Source organism: Haliotis asinina, chromosome 3 (genome assembly GCF_037392515.1).
Source record: "Haliotis asinina isolate JCU_RB_2024 chromosome 3, JCU_Hal_asi_v2, whole genome shotgun sequence".
Taxonomy (NCBI): domain Eukaryota; kingdom Metazoa; phylum Mollusca; class Gastropoda; order Lepetellida; family Haliotidae; genus Haliotis; species Haliotis asinina.
The window spans coordinates 18,027,532-18,046,882 of NC_090282.1; the positions used below are offsets into that span (position 1 = coordinate 18,027,532).

Here is a 19,351-nt window from a genome sequence, read left to right on the forward strand (position 1 = left end):
AATAAACGAACAAGCGTTTCTTACTACAAAGGCTACAAACAGATCATGCAACCATGTGGTCAGATCACCAGCTAGTTTCAGTGGACGTTAGTTTCAGCTAACGTAGCGGTGATGGGACAATTTCTGCTAACATTTACATTGTGGGCATTTCAAAGCAATATTTTTCATTCTTTTGTAAATATTTGTTATCGTAAAAAATCTTAAAGACCATAAGTATTTCTTTAGAACTTGGTATAACCATGATTTGAACCAAAACCTATATTCATATACAAACGAATGAGGTAAACTAGAAGACAAAAGAAAGCATACATCTGTGTTGTATATGGTTTTGGCTACCTAAAATTGCAATACATTGTATATAAGAAATGGTTAATCAATGGTGATTTATATACGATGTCGTATAAGTGTTTTCCATCGTGTGTCAGCAGTGTTTCCGCGACTGGTTTCAGTATCGTTTTGACAACATTCTTAATTTTGTGATCAAATCCAATTTCATTTCTTTTGTCCGGCAGCTGTTGACATTCACTTCATAAATAACAATAGTTGAATTCCAAATACATTTCAGAAACATACTATATATGCAAACTAACCGAAGAATGCACTTAGTTTACACTGCACATATTGCAATAATTCAAGTTGATACTTGGACCACCCAGGGGCTTGATGGCCCTCGCTTCGATATTTTTCGATAATCGTTAACATTTGGCGAATAGATCACACCAAAGCAAATTCATTACGCAATGAAGACATACAGACAAATTGACATACTGGAAAATACATACATACAGCAGCAAATTAGGTTTCACAGACTGTTTCCCAGAACTGTGTGACTTGGTTTCTGATTTCACCATACCGTGTCCCCTTTTAGTGGATCTCATTCAAATAACACTTAGTGCGTCACGGTTTTCAAAAGAAGGAAGACAGGGTGACAGACATCACACCATTAATAACGCCAACCTATTCCATTTAATTGCTTTCTACCGGTTGACTTAATTCACCTGGTGTCAATCTTGAATAGAATAATACTCATTGCCTAAGAATCGGCATGCTTGAATGTTATTTGTACTCTTTATTATGTTTCCCTGCATTTATGCTTGAGTCTGTGTGTATAAGGCAGTGTGCACTGCTACATGAAACAAGATATATTTGCTGTTTGAGGAGAGGGAGAGGTGCGTGTCAAGGTCTAGTAAAATAGGTTGGGTGTTTTTGTATTCATTTAACGTTTGTAGAACTACAGGCTTTGCTGGGTGTATGAGAGCGGCCATTTCGGGAATGTAGATTGTAGATGAACCATATTCATGTGATGGGAGATATGCTGGGCCAGATCTCCTGCAGGAATATTGTGACATGAAAGCGTTTCAAATTAAACACCTAATATGGAAAATAACTTCAAAGGCTTACAAATGAATTTCCCGAGACTTCCACGCACTCATACACCTCCAATCCTTCCTTCTAACCATTTGTAACAATGTTAGTGTACTGCAATAAATTGCAAGCATCCTTATTAACGCTATGTGAGGGGAAGGGAGATAACCCAGGTGTCCACTCCTCACAGTGAGGATCGGAGTTCGATTCCTTTAAGCGTACAATTTTAAAGCTAATGATCCTCAAAGTGACATTGCTGTAAGTACCATGAAACTATACCCAGTCAGTATGGTATTGCTATGCATGACCAATATGTTTTATATCATCAAACTGAAAAAACAAACAAAGAATACTCCTCACCTTCAACTGTAAGTATCTACGTTCACACTTACCGACAACGGACGTAACGGGCGCTGTCTAGATTGGACTGAGCTTTTTTTGACGCGTCTGATGATTTCTGACTGCGTCTCGCTGATGTCGTTGACAACATCGTTGCTTTCATCCTCCTCGACTGAGGCAACGTCTGGGATGACCACCTTGATCTCAACGGGCATGACGGTGCATTGTGTATAACACTAACTGTCCAGAAGGTTGCTGTTTACTGCCTTACCTCATGTGTCGGTAAAGTCAGAGCTCATTGTTTGAGTTCTATTCTGGTTGATGGATGGGTCCTTTCTGATCTCAACGTAATGCTTCCCAGCGTCAACAGAATCAAACGTGTCTTCTCTGCATTTTAATCTTGAAGTGCTTAAGCCTTGAATGTCTCGTCTCGATGGTCCCAATTAATGATACTGATTATTCGAAAATGGTACTTTTTAATGAACGTAAGCACCTGTGTCCTTTTCTGTTTCTGACCTTGGATATATTCCAAAAGGATCAGCCCTGGTGCCAAAATATGTTTGTACAATTCTTCCAAGATCAAATCCACCATACCACATCCTCTTAATACAATCAGCTCAGTGGCGTATCCTTAGACAGAATTAACACTGTATATTCTCCACGGAGAGCGTAGCCAGAATTTACCACCGTGAACTCTCTTTTAAGTCTGGAACCAGAAAGTATACAATTTTAAAACAATTCATTCAAGCCGTTCACATGTTATAACGGCATGGTCCCACACAGACCTTTCAAGCCACTACGTGTTATTTAATTAACAAAGTTGATCGCATTATTTATTTCCTTGTTTATAAACACGGCCTAAATATTGATATCACTACGTGTATGGCTTCCCCCCAATACCTATATTCAGTGACAGGTCTTTGAAATGAACAACGACCAGTTTACCATCTCTGAAGCGTGACCTATACCGTTACATTGAAGTGTGATTCCTCTATATCCAGGTAGAGTGTGATATCAACAACCCTATATCTATTGATTAGTCAACTAATTCGCACACCCTTAACACCCATATTCTCTCATTACTTGTTTACCGTAAATACCGACAAGTACCCACAAGTGTTATAGTGCTTTAGACATTGTTAGAAGAAATGGATCTGGCTCTCATGCACGTATGCACGTATGCACGTATGGACGTATGTACGTATGTATGTATGTATGTATGTATGTATGTATGTATGTATGTATGTATGTATGTATGTATGTATGTATGTATGTATGTATGTATGTATGTATGTATGCATGCATGCATGCGTGTGTGTGTGTGTGTATGTATGTATGTATGTATGTATGTGTGTATGTATGTATGTAAGTGTGTATGTATGTATGTATGTATGTATGTATGTATGTATGTATGTATGTATGTATGTATGTATGTATGTATGTATGTATGTATGTATGTATGTATGTATGTATGTATGTATGTATGTATGTATGCATGCATGCATGCGTGTGTGTGTGTGTGTATGTATGTATGTATGTATGTATGTATGTATGTGTGCATGTATGCATGTAAGTGTGTATGTATGTATGTATGTATGTATGTATGTATGTATGTATGTATGTATGTATGTATGTATGTATGTATGTATGTATGTATGCATGCATGCGTGTGTGTGTGTGTGTGTGTATGTATGTATGTATGTGTGTATGTGTGTATGTATGTATGTAAGTGTGTATGTATGTATGTATGTATGTATGTATGTATGTATGTATGTATGTATGTATGTATGTATGTATGTATGTATGTATGTATGTATGTATGTATGTATGTATGTATGTATGTATGTATGCATGCATGCATGCGTGTGTGTGTGTGTGTATGTATGTATGTATGTATGTATGTATGTATGTATGTGTGCATGTATGCATGTAAGTGTGTATGTATGTATGTATGTATGTATGTATGTATGTATGTATGTATGTATGTATGTATGTATGTATGTATGTATGTATGTATGTATGTATGTATGTATGCATGCATGCGTGTGTGTGTGTGTGTGTGTATGTATGTATGTATGTGTGTATGTGTGTATGTATGTATGTAAGTGTGTATGTATGTATGTATGTATGTATGTATGTATGTATGTATGTATGTATGTATGTATGTATGTATGTATGTATGTATGTATGTATGTATGTATGTATGTATGTATGTGTGTGTGTGTGTGTGTATGTATGTATGTATGTGTGTGTGTGTGTGTGTGTGTGTGTGTGTGTATGTATGTTAGTGTTCTAACGTACTATTTGTATGCAGAGCCTTAAACAGCACTACTCTCTTCCTTATTGTTCACAAATATTACTATATGTCACCTTAGCTTCAAGTCTTAGAATATTGCAAGAAAGTGTGAAGTTCATTTCCCAGTTTAAGCGTTACGTAAGATTATTCTCGCCTGCGGTTGTTCATGCAACACAAAGGTCTTCTCTCTTCCTAAACAATCGGATGTCACCTTTTCTTAACACTCAAAAATTATAACACATTTCCTGCTTAGTTCGACATACATATATAAATACGCCCTTACGCCCTATACTTGACGTATTATATTTGTATATACGGTAGAGCCATGGCCCTGTTGTCTAGGCTGTAGATATTCTAACCCGGGTGAATCTGTCAATTACTGGACGAACACTTATATAGTACTGACAGCTGAAAGGTTACATACCCTAATAGATAGGGCTCGATATGAATACAGTTGTCATTTTGGGTGAGTTGTCTTTCTACTGACTGCAACAAGAAGTTATTACAGTGTTTAAAATCTGAAAGTTTGCGTCGACATACGCATCACACCGAGATGGGTTTTGAGGATTACTACAAATAAATCGTGTCTTGAAAGACTGTATGGGACTAGACAATTCCTTTCTAATGTTTTTCATTTGTGTCCTTATCTCATATAAAATGGGGGCACCGTTAATGATCTAAGATATGAACCTTTGAATCAAATGTGTAACAAAAAGAACAAATACCCAATAAATGTTTTACTTCAATATCTACAAAAAACAACAAAACAAACAAAAAACAAACTGATTTCCCTTACGATTGATTGATTGAAGGGATGCACCGATCCAGGGTTGGGCTATTGCGGCCATATGTACGCCATTTTGTCTCCATTAATGGGACGGAAATAGTTACTGCACTTCACGACTTTCCAATTATTCAATCGATACAAGTAATCCTGGATACAGAAATAAAAATGTTTACAATAAAAACGATTTATGAGATTGACGCAGACTAGGAGCTTTGAAAATAAACGCGATAGGATTTATCACACAAACCAATCTAGATTTCATCTGTTTATGGCATTCAGTAATGGACTCAGAATAATTGGGTAATGCTGAGACTCGGCAATTTGGACGTTTAAGGAATGAGAAGAACTTTCTGAATGGTGGTACGTTTCACCAACAGGTTTGGGAGAACACCTGAACGGGCAGGTATTTTGTGAAGTGACAGGCACTGGATCAAGCAACAACACTGCAACTAAACACGGCGGTGGTAATGGTATTGAATGACACAACCATCACCACCCACCCCCTCCCCTCCCCTCCCCCCGGGAAACGCCAAATCTGTATCATATGTTGAGATATAGTTATAAGCGTTGAAAATGCTCATTGCCTGACATCAAGTCTTTCTCCTCCGTTTTCAAGTACGTTAAAGAGGTTAATGAAGTCTGCCCCGCGTTCGACTTCATGCAGCGACTTTGCGAAAGTGTACGAGACATTGATTTGTATGGGGCAGGGGAAGGTGTTACAGGCATGAAACATTTAAGCGGGTAGTTAACACCAACTCTGCCGTCACAGCCAACATAGTATTGTGAGGACAGAATAATACTGCTAATAATACTTATGATGATGTCCCACAGACCACAGACACACAGACACATACAAGCACAGACACATACACACATACACACGCACACACATACACACAGACACAGACACACATACACCTACACACATACGCACGCACACACACAAACACAGACACACAGATACATACACACAGACACATGCACACAGACACATACACAAACACACAGACACATACACACATACACACGCACACACACATACAAACACAGACACACACAAACGCACACTAACACGTATACACTCACTCACCCACTCACACACATGTATGTCGCTTCCTCAAGCTGCCTTTAACCCCATTTATGACAATGTTAATATATAATGTGATACTGATAGTGTGAACCACGGAATACGTCATATTCGGTGTATGTCGTTCGAATCATGGGGATATATGCATACAGATCTTTGCACCCATATATACCAAGTCCCATTCATTCCAATTGACACGCATGGTCAGTTTGTGAATCAGGTTGAGCATGAGTTGCTGAAAAAATGCAGGATTATTTGGCTACCCGCTCATTACAGTCTGCTTTCAACACCAACCCCTGCAGAGACATACTCCTCGTCAAACACACACTTACACCGTATTTACATTAGCAATGCGTGGAAGTCAGGGAAGCTTTAATGCTGTGGCAGAGGTGTTGTTCTTTCAACGCATGAAAAACACGCGGTCGTTTTGAAATTTGATCGTGCTTGATAAATATAGTCAGAATCCTACAAGGGACTCTGCTTTTAGCACAACTCTAATGCATTGGACATCATTGTTTTGCCGATTTTATATGTTATTTCATGAGAATATATGTTCTCAACATATATTCACAGGTCTCTAGCACTTTAAATCAAAATGGTGTTCAGAATTATTCATGGTGATGCTAGATTTACTCACTCGCTGGGGCTGTTTACTAAATACATGTACACTCTTACCCAAATGATGTAATGATACATGATACTCCATGTGCACTGACGAGGGAGACAACGAAATGTCTTACAAGATGAAATACAGGACGACAACATATTTGATGGTCATCGCCCATGGCAGGTCATGCATTGCCTCTATCTAATCAGTACTTCACCCAGTAACTATTCGTTCTCAGAGTGCACGTACTGAAAATTAATACGGAGACAGAATACGGCGACGCATACATAAAAATGCAATAAAATGCAACTTACGGGTACTTGATGAATTTTGATGTTCAGTAAATGGCGTTAAAGAACCATGCGAGTAGTTCAACAAACATTTTGTAAAAAAAAACACAGTTTGTCGGCAAATACCTGTCTATGTTCCAGACATATATGTTTTAGAGAATATGTATTTTCCATGTGGGGATTAGTTATCACAGCCATATATCACTATCGCATTCGTGATATACATAATGAAACTGTACATTCGGTAAAGGGGCCTCCAATACCGATTAAACTCTATCTCTGTCTCTGTTTAACTTCCCAATCCAACATTTTCAAAATATCGTCAATTTGATGTCTCAAACAGAATACGTTGAACACTGTTGTGGTTTATAGTATTGCCCTACCTTATAAATATAAATAAACATGCATACATTGTCAGTAGAGCATAACTAAGTACGTTTGTTTGATAATCTGCCCGTTGACCTCTCACGTCCCGTTGCAATCCTCACCTCGTTGGCCCAAAACAAGTGTATGTCAAGCCCTTCTCTCAACTACTGGGGCGTCCCTGTGTTAACCAGCTATGTGTTCCAGACACAGGGCACACACAATACGCTACACCACCTAACATATGTATGCAGGCTTTGCGTAGGATTACCCACACTAGAGTTCGTATCTTACTACTGTAACAATTTAAACTGTTTATATAGAGGTCAACATAAGGCCATTTCTACGTTTATTGTTTCGTGGGGACAAAGGCATTGTTGAAATGGAGTAAAGTAGAGTTAGCGCTGACGGGGATATGAGGTTAGTTTTTTAATACGTACATGTCTTACTCCGAGAGTGTGCGGATTCATATTAATCCTGTCTGAATGTAACGGAGCTTGGGCTGATAAATACATAATCGTTGTCGGTCCTACAGGCTGGCCAATTCCATTAAAACATGTAAAACATATACGACAAAGCATTTCAACAATGAAGTGAAAGCTCCCATAAAAGCTCAGTCCTTTGCATAAATGGACTTTATCAAAACATCAATTTATGAACCACTATCGAATTGTGATGATTCGAGGTACTCCCACACGTGACACCTATAAAAGCACACGCAAAAACATATCAGTTGTTCACTTCAACAAACAAACAAATAAACATATAATGAAAACCAAACTAGTGAATTTCACCGGACACACCGTTTTGTAACTGTTTTTTCTGAAAATTCTCCTCACTGCAGATGCTCTTTGTTTCTGGACCCGTGAAGATCCGGGTTAGAAATGATCTTCAGCAGCTCATGCTTGATGTGAGAGGCGACTGAAACATGTCACTGTATCCCAAATGCTCATGTTGTTGATCACTGGAAAGTATGTTCCAGACACGATTATTTACAGACCATACTCTATTGCTAGGTGCAACGTAAATCTAAACTCACTCACTCACTCACCCACCCACCCAATACCAACTCACCCACCCATCCACTCACCCGCCCACTCACTCACTCACTCACTCACTCACTCACTCACTCACTCACTCACTCACTCACTCACTCAGTTGTCTAACTGCCTTGCAATATGCTTCATACGAGACGGCCGCATATCCATTACCGCAATGGGTCACTCCGTCTTTGTATGACAAGTTAACATATCAGACAGACCAACGTGGACAAAATGTGGTTCTGAATAATGCTCAAACGACGATACTCGATTATGACTACAAGCAGGCGCGGTCGATATAACTCACAGTTATCATTTACACCACCATTGAAGCTTCATGGTCTGACTTGTACTTCATTACTATATACGGCTGATTTTACGACATGTTTACATCAATGATGAATTTACAACTGTATACAGGCGCCACAGTTATGTATTTAAGCTTGGTGGGCGAATTGACACTTTGTGATCTGTTCATGAAATCACTGATTTCAGAATCACCAAACGTTATCAAAATCACTAACTGTGACATCAGAAGCAGGTTGACATTAATACTGACAGTTATTGATATCCTGGTATTATTTATAACTCAATGACTTTGCAGCGCCTTTCATTCATACTTCGGGCGACGACGTAGCCTAGTGGCTTGAGCCTTCGCTTATCCAGCAAAGACACGGATTCGACTCCCCACATGGTTATTACACGTGAAGTACATTTCTTGTGTCCCCTGTCATGATATTGCTGGAATATTGCTTAAAAGAGGCGCAAAATGGTATGCACTCACTCGTTGGTACATTACTGCAAATAAGTCAGTTGTTCTACAAGTGAGTGAGTTTAGTTTTACGCCGCACTCAGCAATATTCCAGCTATATGGCGGCGGTCTGTAAATAATCGAGTCTGGACCAGACAATCCAGTGATCAGCAACATGAGCATCGATCTGCGCAATTGGGAACCGATGACATGTGTCAACCAAGTCAGCGAGCCTGTCTGTTCTACAAAGTTATCACAGAGACAATTAGTTAATGAGATAAATGAACGAATTTGCAGAGATGTTATAGTGCGCCAACCTAATGTGGAAGGATCCGTCAATATGCCAGGTGAGACTGTTCTCAACAACTTGATGTACAGGAGGAGGTGACTTTACGGATAGGATGGTCAGAGTTCGCGATATGGTAACCCAAGACGTAGCCTGTTGCTCATAGTATCAGCCATGTAATTGTGTGTATAGGCCTCGAGTATTTACAAGTGCATCACACAGATGCAGTATTGTGGCATGAATGTGGTATGAAGGAAATACCAAACAGGCAACAACTGAAGACACCAGTATGGATTCAGAGGGCAATGGCATGCTTCTGTCAAACTAAGTGAGTGAGTTCAGTTTTACGTCGTACTTAGCAATATTCCAGCTACATGACTGCGGCCTGTAAATATTCAATCTGGACCAGACAATCCACTGATCAACAGCATGGACACGGATCTACGCAACTGGGATACGATGACATGTGTCAGGCCAGTCTGTGAACCTGACCGTTACCGGCATTGGGTATTGATGGTATATTATGAGCCAATAACATGGATACTACTCAAGTCTACCAAACATAAGTTCAAATACAAAAGGGTGTATATCCTTGTACCAAAACAAAGTCATTCTCATTCCAGTCAGTGTTTAAGGATAGGCACGCTAATTCTTCCCCAACACAAACACACTGGCAAATAGCAACCGTTCATGCAGCACTAATAACACGTAATATACTAAACCTCAGTAACACTATTATATAAAGAAACAACATGCATTGCTGCCTACTTACCACACTGTAATTATCCTTTGGGGTTGTTAACAGAAGAATATAGATACTTGATCGGTCTAGCATTGTCGCGATTAGTTCTCGTTCTGTTCAGCGACCCACACACCTCCCTCTTATACGAGAATTGATCGCAGAGATATGTCGCTAAACGGAACCCAGGCTGGTATTGAATCAAGGTAGTCGATAGTATCAACAGTACCGTATTGTATACATAGTATAAGAGGAACGGGTGTTACATTTACCTGTAGCGTCGATATTCAGTATACTGAATGCGTTGGGTTTGTGGTTCGTGAACTTCATGTTGAACATGAGTTAGGAAAGTAGGCCTATGCTACTGCAGCATGTGGATCTGGGCGATTATTATTTCCATTGACAGGCTTTATTCGTTGCATAATGAAACTTATTTAAATGGTCTTTAAAGCACGTGTTGTATAGGCGTCTCCGTTGCAGCACTTCACAATGTCATAACACGCGTTAACAGTTAATGAATTAGCTTCTCTTGTCAATGCGTGTGTTAACAGTTACGGATGTTAACTACCCTTGTCACCACTTACGTTAACACTTACGGAGTTATCTACTTTTGTCACTACTTGTGTTAACAGTTACAGATGTTAACTATACTTATCACCACTTGTGTTAACAGTTACATCGTTAACTAATCTTGTCAATACTTGTGTTAACGCCTACGAAGGTAACTACTCTGGTCACAACATATGCTAAAAGTTACGGAGGTAGCTACGTTTGTCACTCTGTGTGTTACTACGAAATTAACTACTCTTGTCATTATTTGTATTAACAGTTACTCTACCTAGGACGCCCAACACTTCTCAGCTTGAATGTCACAGGCAAAAGCCAGACACTAATCAACCATTCATGAGAATTTCCACAGTGACTGTTGTCAGGGACCTTACGGTTATGTTTTATAGGCTGTGAAATACTTCAAAGCTCCCTACCACAGAACATGTGTCATATAAAGGGGCCGTGCGGTACACAAGACAAACTTCGTGTGCGTGTTCGAAGGTCATTTGCACCCATAAACATGGCCTAAATTGCCATTACAAATGGACACCCAACAACAACCGAGAAATAACAACACAACGTCACATATTTCAGGAAAGCCGCCAGTACTGGCTAAATGTTTTTGCGACGCCGTGCACATCTCAGTGCTGGCCTACACTGATCAGATTTTATATGAAATCGTATTACATGAACTATCAAAGTGTATGAAAAAAGTCTATCACCTGATGAGTTCCTTCTAAACACAGTCAATTCTTAATTGCATGCTCGAACCAATCTTTGCTTCTCCAGAGTTTTGAGGTTAGGTGACGAAAGGCATAGTAGAAGCATTGATTTGTCATTAGCTCCAAAATCATACACTGAACAGCAAAAGAGACACAACTCGGGCTTTTTGGCAAGTTTTTAAATAGAAGACATAAGCATGGACAGTTACATTTTGTTTGTAAAATTGCGTTTCTTTTCCTGTTCAGTATATTTTGGAGCATATGTTTGTGTGATATCTGGATAATGTACAACGTCACAGATTTGCTGGAACAGATCCGTTTTTACGTTTGATTATTCACGAATGTAATAATTTCTACTGGCGCCCTAATAATGACTACCGATTAGGTATAAATGACGTAAAGATATTATAGCTTTAAGGTATTATAAAGTGATATACTGTCTGTTTTAGTTTTTAATCATTGATTGTGTTAATCGATGGTTAACATTACTGTTGCTTGTGGACTGTTACAACCCGTTTTTGTTATGTTTACATAGTTATTAATGGGACATCAATTATGAAGGAGTGTTGATTTATTACATCTGCCCAGCTATCGCATTACTACTGAGAAACAAGTTGATTCCTTCACGCAAACAGGGACGCATGACAACAGTACTACTGCGTGGAGTCACAAAACTAATGCTGACGTATTTATGAAAATGAGTGAGTAATGGATTCTCTGGCAGGGCATTTTCGTGTGTTTATTTCCAAGATATATGAACAAGTTAGCCATACCCAGCAGAACAAGTTAGCAGAACAAGTTAGCCATACCCAGCAGAACAAGTTAGCCATACCCAGCAGAACAAGTTAGCAGAACAAGTTAGCCATACCCAGCAGAACAAGTTAGCCATACCCAGCAGAACAAGTTAGCCATACCCAGCAGAACAAGTTAGCCATACCCAGCAGAATGATCTCATTACCCAGTTAAGAGGCAGTGTTGCTCTTTAAGTACAATGTGGATTGTATGTGAGTCGCAGTAGTTCGCACTGTTTAGACATGTGGTATAATTAGGCAGAGTTTTTAGAAGGTAGTGCAACCCTGTGGTCCTTTCCACCATATTCTGACCCAGTAAACATCCTGTGGCATCTGTGTCGCATGTACATAATTGTCGTTAACTCTTGAATCGCATCTCATATTTCGACTCAAGTTACAAGAAGACCAGCAACTGTGGTATCTTCCTGAGTGAGAACTTCTCCTTTGCTGCAGTATGGTGAACATCACCATCTCAGTCTGTAATGCTACATGTATATTGTTTGCTTTTATATTACACTGGCTTTAACTCTTTACTGCCACTGAAAAATCTTATGTAGTGATTTGTATTAATGTGAAAAATAGTTAATTTTAGAATACATTCTTAATTATAACATATTGCTTTGTCTGATTTAATACCGAGGCCTTTCATGCATTTCTGGTTGACTTATAGTCAACTCTGGAATCAACACGCAACAGCTGGAAAATGTCAGTTTCACGTACGTGTTGGTACAGGAATACTTGTCAATCTGAAATCGTTTTAGGGTAAAAGAGACAGCAAAGCATGAATTCCATAACCACGATAAAACAGCAGTTTCATGGTGTCCCTTTAAATTCATACAACCGAACAAAACAGACTATAGAATGATGTTTTAGAAATAGTTTTCCGCAGTGGGTGCATTTGGTACGAATATCATGTTAGTGTTTTGGAACATATTTTCAGCCGAATGATGTTAATTAAATAATGTATACATTATCTATGGGAGAGAGATTCCCAATACTCCATATTTGGCGAGAATAAAGAGAATGAGCTGGTTACAAGAGTAAACAGTCTGATTCTGTGTCATCGTTTACGCAGTCACTCATGCCGTCAACCACTCGTAGTGGTGAAACCCGATGAATTACAGACCTCGGCCACATATCTGGATTAGTGTTGACTGCAGAATAAACGAAATACACACACAATACACACACACATCACCAACCCACCAACCCATTTTATGCATGCTAACACGATCATGATGCAGAGTAGCTGAAAAGCTATTTGTGTATATGCCATTATACACGTTTTCTGAATAGGACCATGCAGTCGCTGCTTATTCTCAAGGTAAGACAGATACAAAGGTATTGTGGTATTCTTGTAACCTATTTGAAACCTGCAAACTAGGATTACCAACCAAGACAGCTAGGTACAGAAATAAACCAACTCTTAATGACCTTATCAGATAATTTCGGTCAAAAGCTTATCTGTATATATTTAGCCTTGTTTTATGTAGGAGACACAAGGAATACACAGAAACTAACAGTATGCTGTGGAAGATCGTTTGTTTGGTTGTGCTTCTGGCTGTGTACTCTTCGTAAGTACCATTGTATTCCAGTATGTCTGCTTATACATGTACCGCTTGTAAAAACAACTGTAAGTTGGTTGTGTGGATGTACTGTCATCTATAGCTTCATGTACCCCATGCCATGTAGAAGACACGCAGTTCGTAACTAGGCCTTTGATAAGTAGGGACGGTGTAGTAGCCTAGTGGTTAAAGCGTTTGATACGTGAGGTAAAGCTGTACCTTGTGAATGAATGGAAGCATTAATTTCGGGGTAGGGGTACATAATCATCGTTGCAAACTCTCTACTGCCTGACCGCCCGGGACGGTCTGTTTTGCGACCGGACGGTCAGTTTTAAAACGTTGCACGCCCGATGATCTTGGACGAATCTGACTTTGAGTATAAAGCCTCAATTTGAAAAAATTAAACAGTTTCACGCCTCTTATTTACCTTCTTGTTATTTATCTTAATCCAGGAAATTCTGGACTGGAAACCTTCCAAGTTTACAACACTGTGTAATGTATGATGCGTGATAAACATCCCATATTTCTTTCCTAACATCTATTTAAAGACTTCTTTGGAGCAAAATCTTCCTCGAATGTTTCCACACATGAGCTGAAGCAAATTTTACAATTTTAAGACTTGTTATTGCCCGTGCATGGCAATGTAGGAAGTGCTTGGTGTTGTCCAGGTGAGAGGAGGTTTGTATATTTCAATGGCCATGTGATCAGTGAAGGTTTGACATAAAAGGCGACTAGGCTTGTCGCAAGAGGCGACTAACGGGATCGGGTGCTCAGGCTCTCTGAATTGGTTGACACATGTCATCGGTTCCCAGTTGCGCAGATCGATGCTCATGTTGTTGATCACTGTTGTAGATCACTGTTGTTGATCGATTATTTACAGACCGCAGCCATATAGCTGGAATATTGCTGAGTGCAACGTCAAACCAACTCACTCACTCACCCAATGGCTATAAGCACACAGTGCCATCAGAGACTCCACTAGGTATACGGGTATTGGACCACTCTAATGTCCCATCTACTTGTCACCATGTTATGTAGGTCTCCACTCTTTTCAGTCAGTTGGAGGAACCCCATGACGAGCTGTTCCGCTTCTATGACAAAAACAATGACACGAGGCTCACCAGTTCAGAATGTCGGAGCTTCTGGTTGCATTTCGACGGCGATGGTCTGTGTACCGCTCCAAGAGACATTCAGTTGGATTATACTGTCATATACTTATGTCGCTATCAGAGATATTATTCCAGTTATCCCACAGTTACGTTAATGCCAATGTCACGCCTTTATCAATACCCTTAAATATCTATAAATGCGATTTTGTGTTAGAGTAGAAGGAAAAGCAAGTTCTATAGATAGTCAACTTTTTATTGCATTAGGTGCGACGTTTCGTGCAGGTACTAACGCCGTTATCGAGCAAGTGATACACAGAGTTGTAATATGGAGAATATAAACATAGCTACAAATGCCAAGGTTGATATGCATTGATTACAGGTGAGTGGTTTGAGCAGAGTAGGTAGATGTACAGAGTAACAGTGATTAAAACAATATGCGCCGAAACGCCGCATCCAATGCAATAAAGAAGTTGACGGTTCATGGAACTTGCTTTTCCTTTATCCGTACATTTTCTAAAATACCTTTCAAAAAAGTGTTTGAGTATATACAATTTTGTTTTGATTTCATATTAAAAATGTGTGTGTGAGTGAGTGAATGTTAACGCTGCGTTGAGAAGCGTTTTATTTATATCACGGTGTGCCAGCTTTGCATTGGGGAAAAAGACTAAAGTGATGAAAGTTCTGGACGTATGCTGCCATGAGCCAGGAGCTGAAAACTGACATATTGGTATCACTCAGGGGGACCGACAGTTTAAGTGCTTTCATTTTCCTTTATATCTCTGTATATAAGAAAGTGCGATTAATTAAATGCTTTTAATCACGTTAGCACTATCTTACCTCCCCATTTTTATTTCCTATTTGCTGAAATGTTCTCAGGATAAACGCTTGGAATCAACATTTTTTAAAAATTGTGGTTTGGGGGCGGCCATCTTGGATATAGCCTTATTAAGTGTTTGAGTTACCAAACTGACATGCCCATCATCCTTTTCTCATGTGTAGAGACCATAACCATTTCATGAAATATAAAAGTGTTTGGTCCCTCTGAGTGGCACCGAAAGATTGTCTGGCTCCTGGCCTGGTTGGTGAAACTGACGAACAGGGGAATGGTTGTGAAGAAAAAGAAACAAGAAGAAACATGATCATTAGGATAAATAGGTGTCTTGTTAACCAAATGGTACTGTAGCCAAATAGCACTGTAGTCAAATAGTACTGTATTAACAACTCACAAGCAGATATGCAAATACTTGTCCTAATATGTGTTTGAATATGGACATACATGTATGTATTTTTTGAACCGTAATGACGTCATTATTTTCCTCAATTTAGGAGACCACGTGATCAGTAAACTTGAGTTCGAGTTAAAATGGACGTTCCTGAATCTGCGTTTTGCACACCAAACTCCACTGTTCTTCCGTCACCTTGACAACAACGTCGACAGTCGGATTAGCTTAAGCGAGCTCACCAGCTTCTGTAACTACTTCGACGATGACGGTAACATTGTTTGTGCAATTCGTTCCATAAATATGATATTCCCGTATATCATAGTGTAATATGCTGAAAGAAAGCACCATGACATGTGGAGACATCCCGGCATTCGGGATAGAAGGACTGCTTGTCGAAGGGTATCTCGATCAGTCATGCACGCACTCCCACGCGCACACACAAACTGCGATGCGATGTCAAACTCCTTTCCTACCTCATCTCGACTCGACTTACCTCAAACGGCAAGTCGGATCGCAAGAAACACATACCATGCTGGGTGTTTTAAAGGTGTCACTTAAAGGTTGCATAGATATGACACAGGAAAATGTATTTGTACATTTTATATGTCGATTACTGAAAAAAATGAAATTTAAATTTCGTATAAATTTTCACAACAGCACACGGTACGAATGTTTCTTCCGACATAACAAAAATAGAAAGACAACATCTCGACCGTCGGATGTAAATATTCATTGCGTTTGAGTGACACATTCGATGAACGGTGATTGGTCACACGATGACAGTGATATGACGAGTGTTGAGGTGTGAATACGACTTGCCATATTAATGAAACTGTTCTATGTACTACTTTGTAAACAGACACAAAATATGAACATCAGGGAAATATCATGTATCATATTCTAACTGATCACATTATGCTATGATCATACGTATACGCATGTTCATATTTAAATCGTATAAAATCGTGGCATTACTCCTATGATACATAGTACTGCTGTCTTGTCGTAAGCAACCAGGGCTTGACGTAAGGGACGACAAGGTGGTCAGCTTGTCATACTTGCTGATTTGGTTGGTGTGTAACGGCAGTTGCTGAGATCGATACTCATCATGCCAATTGCAGGATTGTCCTCTCCATGCGATTATTTGTCGACACCGTCGCACAGTTTGGAAATGAAACAAACTTTTCTACAACATATTCTTTCGCATTTCTTTGGGTATTACAGTTTAGAGAATTGATGGCCGTTTGTCATACAGTAGATAAATATGATAGGTATTTAACATAACCTTAAAAACAGCATAGTATGAATGAATCAGGTAGGGTTGGTTTCAAGCCGCCTTCACCATTGTTCCAGGTACATTTCACAGTATAAAGTCAATGTGGAAGCGCAACCTGTGTCACACAGGTCACAGATTTAATCTACCTACGATCTGTGACGGTGGGGTAGCCTAGTGGTTAAGAGTCTCGGTAGTCTCGCCTACGACCCGGGTTCAATTCCTCACATGGGTACAATATACGAATAAAGGCGGCATAAAACTAACCTCACTCACTCACCTACGATTATAGGTGTCTGGTGCGCACATGGGAAGGGTCCCCTAAATACCGCAAACTAACTTTCATAATAAACATTGGAAAACATTGTTCTGAGAATGTATTATCGTATTACTACAAGAACCTACGCATTCTTCTTTTCACAGATGATGGCCACATCACTCAGACAGAATTCGACATGAACTGGACGGGGCTTTTCACCTTCCCATGTACATGTCACTAACAGTGTTACATATGACATGTTGAAATATATATCTCGACTCGTTCATCACTTGTTGCTGATACATATTTCGTTCCGGTGTCAGGGACGTTGTTGTTCCAGTCGTCCACTGACGTTTGAAGAGACGCCTTCCTTACATAACCAGGATCCGCTGATCTAGGTTTCCTACCTGGGTCCCTTTGCATTCTTCTCGTGACATGAAGACGCGCAGTGACATCTTGTAATTGCAGTATCAGCCTTTACGTTGACTGAGTCACACTTTAGAAAACTCATCAGTTTAATTGTAACTTTTAAGTTTAGACGTCTTAAAAACATGCTTATGTGGTCACTAAGAGTTACGAGTATGATGCCCTCAACCAAAAACTGTGTTTTAATGAAGTCCAAAGGACAATGGTTGTTGCGAACATCCGCAATGGTCAAAAGGATATTCATTGGACTGTTTCTAAATTGAACCTGACCCTGTAATTTGATTTGTGAACGTAACTCTGGTGTGAGTGAACTCAATGGGGTGGAAACGTAACGATAAATCACTTTCCAATAAGCAGAAAACATTTGCCGCAAGCCTAATATTTAAATATCTTCAAAACATTAATGACAGCACGAAGTGATAAACTAGGTTTTCGTGAAACCTTCAGCCTATCCTGGATTCGGTTCACGCACGAATCAAACTCTCACTGACAGGAGTGTTATAACGTAGACTTCGTGAAACTGTAGACGGTGTGTGAAAGTCCAGGCCGGTACCTCCCAGGTCAAGTTGAACAACCTGTAGTAAGTATGTTCTAGCACAGATTTTAAAAGGGATAAAAAGGGAAATACATTAATGTGTCATACATACATGTGTGTGTGTGTTGACACTGTTGTGTTCGACAATCGCAGTGCCATGAAACATTCTCAGTGATTCTTGATATGAAGGTGACAGGGAAATTTGAAACATTATAATTCACAGAAGACAAATCAACAAGTAACTCGAGAGAGTAATCAGCTTTACTCTACATTTATATAGATGCACACAATGCAATATTCAATGAGATGGAAAACTCTCTACTAGTTTATTTGACAAGAAGGATGATCTCAACATTCTTTGTACTTGGAGCGATAATTGAGTTTTGGATGAACCACCGAGTATGCTTTTTCCGTAAAGTGTCATACGATTTCCGCTCCAACATTGTTCGCTCGAGGTTAAAACATTCGAGATACCAGTAAGGCATACAACATTCGAGACACCATCTAAGCATACAAACTCGAGATACCAGTAAAGTGCACAACATTCGAGACACCAGTAAAGCGTGCAACATTCGAGACACCAGACATCCACTATTTGACCCCTAATAATATACTGCTTCCGTGTTTATATAATCATGGTGCATCTCCTATCTTGTAAAACGTTATGGCTACACGTATATTCAGGTTACGGTTAGTGGATAAATGATCGGTGTTGTGCCGGAAAACGCAGTGTACACTACACAAAGGAGCCTAAATGGTCACTGTGGATGATTCGGTGATTATCCTTAGTGTGTCCCTTACTCCTCTGACAGGATGCTTATTTAACAAGAAAATGTGATGTATCCCTATTACATTTATTGTTAAACGTTTGCTTCATGCCCACCTATATTATGTGGGAAGCTAAGCTAACGTAAAGGTTACACAAAGAAGTATCAGTCGTTCTACATTA

At 39.5% G+C, this 19,351-nt stretch overlaps 1 protein-coding gene across 1 annotated transcript; it reads left to right on the forward strand.

Annotated features, from left to right (window-relative positions):
* Positions 1-13,500: 13,500 nt before the first annotated feature.
* Positions 13,501-17,727, forward strand: LOC137279283 (uncharacterized). Its single transcript, XM_067811800.1, has 4 exons — positions 13,501-13,586; positions 14,633-14,742; positions 16,013-16,177; positions 17,606-17,727. The coding sequence occupies exons 1-4, from the start codon at positions 13,537-13,539 to the stop codon at positions 17,680-17,682; spliced, it is 402 nt and encodes a 133-aa protein (XP_067667901.1). The 5' UTR covers positions 13,501-13,536; the 3' UTR covers positions 17,683-17,727.
* Positions 17,728-19,351: the final 1,624 nt, after the last annotated feature.

Excerpts from the sequence above, each read along its gene's own strand:
- LOC137279283 (XM_067811800.1), top strand. The coding sequence starts at position 13,537 with ATGCTGTGGAAGATCGTTTGTTTGGTTGTGCTTCTGGCTGTGTACTCT. Across the intron at positions 13,587-14,632 it reads CTTCTGGCTGTGTACTCTTC|TCAGTTGGAGGAACCCCATG; the intron begins GTAAGTACCATT and ends CACTCTTTTCAG. Across the intron at positions 16,178-17,605 it reads TAACTACTTCGACGATGACG|ATGATGGCCACATCACTCAG; the intron begins GTAACATTGTTT and ends TTCTTTTCACAG.